Source organism: Montipora capricornis, chromosome 9, assembly GCF_036669925.1.
Source record: "Montipora capricornis isolate CH-2021 chromosome 9, ASM3666992v2, whole genome shotgun sequence".
Classification (NCBI taxonomy): domain Eukaryota; kingdom Metazoa; phylum Cnidaria; class Anthozoa; order Scleractinia; family Acroporidae; genus Montipora; species Montipora capricornis.
Window position 1 is genome coordinate 5090136 of NC_090891.1, and position 7500 is coordinate 5097635.

The 7500-nt window shown below is 40.9% G+C and overlaps 1 protein-coding gene across 2 annotated transcripts in view; it reads right to left on the reverse strand.

Annotated features, from left to right (window-relative positions):
* Positions 1–7500, reverse strand: part of LOC138016576 (pre-rRNA-processing protein TSR1 homolog) — a 46704-nt gene that overhangs the window by 8536 nt on the left and 30668 nt on the right. Inside the window, exons 17-22 of one of the 2 annotated variants that reach the window (XR_011125835.1) lie at positions 7439–7500; positions 5838–5896; positions 4146–4204; positions 3295–3357; positions 2625–2708; positions 1480–1585 (exon numbers count right to left, since the gene is read on the reverse strand). The exon at positions 7439–7500 is cut by the window's right edge and continues 11 nt beyond it. Coding sequence is in view for 1 of the 2 variants with exons in the window: in XM_068863750.1 (XP_068719851.1) it covers positions 1480–1585; positions 2625–2708; positions 3295–3357; positions 4146–4204; positions 5845–5896; positions 7439–7500 (426 nt within the window). In the remaining variant the exon portion in view is untranslated. The remainder of the gene's footprint in view (positions 1–1479; positions 1586–2624; positions 2709–3294; positions 3358–4145; positions 4205–5837; positions 5897–7438) is intronic. The other variant, XM_068863750.1, reaches the window with a different exon arrangement.

Consider the following 7500-nt stretch of genomic DNA (forward strand, 5'->3'; position numbering starts at 1 on the left):
ATGCCATTTTTATTCCTGCAACGACTCAGGGCTAAATAACGAAATTATTACAATAACGGGATAACATTTTTAGAAACGTTCTCGTTGGCGTGGTCGTCCTTGCGTAAGCTCCCTCGTACTCTCAAAGGGCTACGTGCGGCTCTGACCACTATAAGTTGTTCTTGAAGGTCTCTAGTACACCTTCTCAGCTGCGCGTGTAAAAAATCCGATTTCCCTCCCTTTCCTTGACTTATCAACTCGTTTGTGGGGTGGAGAGACAACTCCCATCCACAGCGTCACAGCTGGTGGATAGTGATACGCCCTCCTGGAGACACGAAGGGCAGCTGCTAATAACCAATAAGCACGGGTTGCCCTTAACGCCATGGCGGTTGAATTCGAAAGTCAACATAACGCGAGAAACCGTCTCCATAAGTGAAGAACTGCGTGCATGAGTATGCGTTTCGTCAGCTGATGGTAAACTCTACACAATTCACAAACAACATGACCATTACACTAAACCAATCTATATAGCACATCGTTCAGTTTTTGTTCGTCCGAGGACGCTTCGATAGACAGAAAGAAACTCGTTTGACCAAATCAAATTTTCAATTGTCAGCTGAGCCTTGATTAAACCACAGCAGACGCTCATCACCTTGAAGCGTTTAATTCTGGTTCAGAGCTGGGGTTTTGAGTTTAAAAAAAAAAAAAAAAAGCAAGCCTTATTTGGATGTAACGTAGATAGTGCATTTTCAATTCAACATCGATTATGACAACATTGTTCTCCCTTTTGAAGGTTTTAAGGTTTCATAACCAGACGCACTATGAAGGGCGTGCTCATCATCTGTCGCTTTCTCCGCGGAATGCAGAATGTCCTGTTACCTTAGGCAAATGGGACGCATACAAAGCTCTGTGATAATTAATGCAATAAGAATGCCCCTAATGGCAATGTGTCCATAATATGCAAGATGTTCTCTGTTGTTCTTTCCCCAGTCACGTTTCCCTCACACCGGAAATATATTTTAAGGGTTCAGTCAATTTGTTGCTGTTTGTTGATCACCATCTTGGATTACAGTCGTTCTTGAACGAATTCGAACTAAAACAGAGCATGAAGCGACTCCTTTCATAGAGCATCTTCGTGTTTTGTAACCTATCCACTTATAGCTTCATCTCAGTACTACAGCTCCTGTAACTCAATAGCTAAAACTAGTGAGGTTAGTAGTTTCGACTCCAGGAATACCATTGGATTGCTGTCCAAACCGAAAACAAAACATTAAACTACAGGAATTATGGCTTAAAGCAATAGAAGCCAAAGCAATGCCAAGTAATGGTTAGGTTACGAGAGCCCCTACAGTACTTAGTTTATTAATTTTGATCAACTAATTTCCAGTCACAAACGGAGCAAGCGTGCGTGGGCAGCGTTTAAAGGTGAAGAATTCGTGGTCTCCTTGCCCCTTCAAACGCCCGAGACGCAGGCTAAAACCAAGAGAAAGCCACCCTTACTTGTGTGTTTGTCTTGCGTGAACAGTTGAACTGGTGCAGGAGGGAACATTATGGGCGCGTATACTGTGGCCACAAATGCTCCATCTTGTGGCATGAAACGCTCAAACTGGAAAAAAAAAAAAAAAAAAAAAAAAGAAAAGAAAAAACAATCACTATCTTCTGGGCCCAGTTACTGCTATCCCGTTTAAGCTAATCTTGGATTATTAGAAACTTAAATTGCAGGTTATTTACTCATCACAAACCAACTTGATTCCCATAACATTGTTCGCCTTCAATTTTGTTTAAACTCCTGCTTTCCTTCAGCATAAAATTGCAATGTTAAGGTTTTCCGACGTGCAAAATTCAAGCCTCGTTGAGTATTTAACGGTAGTGTTAATCGACTTTTAAAATAGCTGGGCGCAAAAGACTGAGGATTGCAGCAAAAGGAGACGAAAGCGCTTTGTGAAAGACTGACATCAAATGGTTTCCCTTTGGCTCTAAGAATGAACTACCTGTCTAAACAAAGAGGTTCAGAGATAGGGTTCATGTAAGGTTATGGTTAGGGCTGGAGATACACAGCAATCGATGGCTTTTCATAATTGACGCCAAGCAGCTCCTTCGTCGAAAGCAAGTTATAATTAGATCAGATTCTTCGGCACACGTTTTTTTACTTGAGGTGTATTTCTTCGACAGAGAGTCGAGGATACTCGGAAAAATCCGGACAGGTGTTCTCCCAAAAGGTAGCCAAACGTCGGAATCCACGAGTCAACCACAGCAAACCGGTTATACACTCCTGATTGGACCACCTGGTTTCCGGGGCCTTTGCTCTCTCCACCCTGCGAGAGCCAGGGGATGGGAAGAGGGAAAGCTGCTCTTTGTGCTTCTCGAATTTTCTTTCTGGAGTATCCCCGAGTCACCACTGGGAAAAAACCGTAACTTACGGTAGGAGTAAGCGCTACTCCAATCCCGTTACAACTTGTCCCCGGTAATACTGGTGCTCATTTTTCCCACCAACGAATGGATGGAAAGCTGAGTGAACTTTGGAGCGCACGAGCAGGAATTCGAAATGTAGTTCGCAAGAGAAAGACTCACTATGCTACGCGCGCTGCTTTCTCGTTTAGCGTCTCCTTTAATACACGATCTTGGTTGTCTGTTGCTTGATTTACCTTGTGTTTATCAGCTAATGTGTATTGAGAGAATACTGGACATGCTGTAAACCTTCGGTAACCACAATGAAATACCACTCGCTCCTAAAAGAACATAAAGTAGGTGAAAATGGTGTTCCAGGAAAACTGTTCCAGGAAAGCGACTTGATTCAAAGAGAGATGTTCTTTCACATGTTGAGGTTGCATGATAAAATATATAAGTTTTAAGTGCCCTTGGTAATTTTACTATTATTGTTATAATATTTAATGATCTACATGTACATTTTTTTACTTTCTAACCGAATCTACACATTTCGAAGGCTCGTATTCGAAAAAAAAAACTATACGTTGAACGGAAAACGAGCTCTTCATTCGACTATAAATATACCTTTGAGGGTTTTTACGGTGACCTCGGGCGCAAAAGAACAAAAGTGTGCAATTCGAAATTGGGTATTATTGTAACAAACAAAGCACAGTTCTGCATCAATACGAGCACTTCGACCCTTCGGCGTACCCCAAACCTTAGAAAGTAATTCACGTATTCATGTATTTGGGTCACGAATAGCGTTCACTTTAGGTAAAACTTAAACAAAATGGGCCACGGGGGGACTATAATAATTATAATTATAATTATAATTAATTAACAGCGAAATGAAACAGGTAACTTTTCTGCCAACAATCAATCTCTTACCTTGGATTTGATTGGTTCCTTGAATGTAGCATGTCTTCGTATTAGGAAATGGACAACTGACATCTACACGTAAAAAAATTCTCATGAATACATACGCCTCACATAGTTTGACATGAAATACACTTCCATCTCAGCGGGTTGTACGGGCTCTGAAAACTACGAGCAAGGAGCAAATTGAGAGCAAATATAGCGATGTTTCTCGTGACGACACTCATTGTTATTAATATTACAATCAGACCCTGGTTGGCTGTTGAAACAATGAATTATTTTGTTCCGCGGTTGAAAAATTTGAATATCAAAAGAAATGTGACGTCAATGATTGTAAACAAGCAATATCGCTATAGACCGAATGCATAAATGGCGGCCAAAAAAATATTCTTTTGTTTATGTGGTAATTAGACTCACTAGCCTCGTTTGCATGTACAAAATACAAAAGAAATGTTGCTTGAGAGCACATAAACAAAAGAATACATTTTTGGCCGCCCTTTATGCATTCGGTCTATATCATGCCATAACATTGAATGAGCACTCGAACCTATTTTAATGGCCCTGGGCTCCCACTAGTCTCCTATAGCATCCGGACTAGCAATCGGAAGGTCATCGTAGGTTCGACTCCTGCAAAGGAGCACTCGGATTTTTCCGAGTATTCCCGAGTCATCATTAACAAAATGTCAGTTCTTTATTTCATCTACGGGGGTTAACAATTTCCATCTCAATCACCCATGTCAATCTTTATGTTTCAATCTCCCCTCCCCTGGAAACAAGATATTTCGAAGAAAGACTCATCCCACCACTTGAGTCTAAAACGGAAAGCACCCCATACAAGTTTACAGCCAAACTCAGCAGATTACCTTTTGCTCGTGAGGAAGAAGGCCAAATATCACCAGAGGTGAGCTGGGACCGTACGAGTCTAACACAAAACAAAACAAAAAAGGAAATCCAAGGTATGCATCGATCGCCAGTGAATGGAAAATCACGAGCGATCAAGCGACGATACACACCTCGCGTATAATTTCGGAATTCCCAATCCCGCAAAAAGCTTCCTCGTGAGTAGTGTAGCAGCTCTGGTAAGCTGGCTAATGTGTCGCATTTTAACAGTTTGTATTACTTTTAAGTCAAAGTCACTGTTTCTCTAGGCGGTTTTAGTCTTGTTTGTTTTAGTAGCAAGCCAATCACACCTTTGAGAGCTGCGATATATCCTTCTTCTTCTTCTTGAAGGCAAAAGCAGACACAAAGTTCAATGAATCGATCATAGAGACACTGCGATGTGTCATTCCCATCCCATCGATTAATCGATCCACTCAATATCAATCGAAAACAAAGGAAATACGTCTCTCCAAGCTCGTGAATTCGGCGTAAAATTTCTGTTTAGCTTGCAAATTCGGTTAACAAACACAAACAGATGCGAATGTGAGTCACTTTTCTAAACAAAAATCACCCAAACACCGGTCGCGCGCTTTACTTATTGAGCTACGCGACAAGAACTTCTGAGGAACCACAAGAGACACATGAGATTGTCGACCTCACAGACCAGTGAAAGACTGTCGAAGAAGAATCTAATGTAAATAATAGACCTGGCTTGCCAAGAGTTCTGGTAGCTCATTGGGTGGAGCGGAGGTCGTAGGTTCGATTCCCGCCGGGGACTCAGTTGTCCTTTTGCTCGTTGCCAAGCGACAAGCTCATCATCATTATCACAACGAGCGCACTGCACCATTTCCCGTCATTAATTGCGTAATCCATAACAACAAACTTAGAAACTACTTACTTGGTATATAAATTATAATTGAATGTTCAATCTCAGCTATTGTGTTTTTTAGCGTTCTAATTTGCTCACTCCATCTCGATTTATAAGCTCATACGCCGTATAATCTTTTATGGCAACTGACTTGTAAAACCGAAACAGCTTCAGACCGCTTTGCAAAATTGAAACAGTTGAGAGTTTAATGAAATTTAAAGAGACAATTAAGCCTCATTTTCAGTAGCAAGTTTTCCTTGACAAGTTTTCCTGGGCAGTGTAAATGGAAAAATATGACAAGTTTCCTTCTTCAAAAACTAGCATGCTAGTTTTTGAACAAGGACACTTGCCAAGGACGATATTTGATAGTGTAAATTACTTGACAAGTGCACTTGTCATATTTTCCGTTTACACTACCAGGAAACCTTGTCAAGGAAAAGCTTGCGTGTTTGTACAATCGGCAATTAAGTTTTCCTTGAAAAGTGGACTTGTCAAGGAAAACTTGCTAGTGTAAATGAGGCTTTATTCCATTCGCGCTTGTTGGATATGAGGATGGTTATCAGTCCAACTCATATTCAACACGCCCCGTTGGCTTTTAACCATCTCATGCCCAGATCGCGCTCATGAAATAATTTATTAAATGAACAGTTATCGTCGAATGTCTCTGATTCCATAAAATGCCTTTATTGAGGTCATAAACCGTTGCTCAATGGAACAGGACTGTAACGGTTCATCATTCGGTTAAAAAAAAAATAGCACCGGGACTGACAAATGCCAATTCCCTGAAAAGATGAAATCAATGACTTGCCTCTTACCCATAAAATGATGCGGCACATTAGCGATGTGGATTGTAACGTACCAGCCTGGCTGGAAAGCAAATTAATAATAAAAAGAAAAAAAAAAAACAAGAACATTTCAGAGAATCCTGGAAAGCCCTGTTACCAGGGAAGCAGGAATGACGCAGTGGTGAGAGCAATCGCTTCCCACCAATACCGGCCGGGTTCCATTTCCATATGGGTGTCTTGTCTGCTCCGAGAGGTTTTTCTCCGGGTACTCCGGTATTCCCATCTCCACAAAAACCAACCTACGATTTGATGGAGCAGTTTTCAATTGAGTGTCGAAAGTAATTAGCGAATTACATAGGTTTTGCATTACTTCAGTCAGTGATTGGCTCAATTTTCTTGCGCCACTTTTTCAACCAATCAGAAGTGAAACCAAAACCAATCGTGGCTCGCGCGTTCACATTTTCCCGCGCTTTGAGACGGCTACGTGTAATTACTTCGAGTTTTGATTGGTTTATTGGATTGCCTCCGTCCTTTTTGATTGGCCAAAGTAATTACTTTGGTTTTGGTTTTACGACATTCATTTCAAAACCGCTCTATGAGTTTACTTGATTTGATTCCCGTACAGTGCACACAATTAGTGCCCCGGCGCTAACACTTAAATAAAGTCCATTATAACTAGACGCTCTGACCCTGAGCATCTTATGGGCCCTTTCCTCCTTGATAACCCTGAGAGTTCCGGGGAAAATTTTCGGTATCTTTGTTACAAGCACGAATTCGCCAAAATAAGGTACTTTGCGGCTTAATTTAGAATCAGAGAAAAACTAGGAGGAAAACTCAAATATGACATAGATTTTAGCATTGTGTTTACGTGAAACATCCAACGGGAAACGGCTGGCTGTTGCTCGTCATTAAAGCGTGAAATTTCTCTTATTCTAATTTGTCTTCCTTCTTTGCAAAGATGCTCGATGTCTGAGGCTTAAAGTTAAGAAATGAGCTAATATCGTGAATAAGTTTCATCCTTGTTTGGTCAAACGCAACTCCAACGTTTGTTGTTTGCTCTAAACATGATGTGAAATCGCTCTACCATTATTTTACCACAATTGGAATGCTGTGTCGTAATCTATTTACTAAGATCGCTTTCATATGTTTTGAAGTAAAAGCGGGCGTCAATTGACTTCAAAGCATCATTTGGTTGGTCAGATACAATGAAACAGTTTCCCTTTTGAGTATTAAGAGAGGTTGATGTATAGCGGTAAATGACTTCCAAACGGTCTATAAATGTACATAATAGCCAGTAATAGATGTTTAAGCCCCACGGATTTCTCTCCACGTTTCTGACCTTCTTTTATGTTAGGTTTATCCCCACGGGTTTATCCCCACATGGAAACGAGGTAAGTAGTCCTATATAATAGCATACAACTACCAATAAGATCTAGAAGTATACTCGCGGTTTACCAATGACGTCATGACAGGCATGTTTGATTTAGCGACCACTTTCATTAAAATCACCCGGGAATGGAGATCTGTTCGTATGTAACAGTATTTTTGTTACGTATTTGTCTCCCTCCTTCCCCCCCCCTTCCTGCCCAAACGCAGGTCATTAATGTGGAAACGTTTATCTTACCATTGCCCCATCTGTATCGTCTTCCTCCAATACGCGTTTCTTGGTTCTCTTAAAATTCTCAA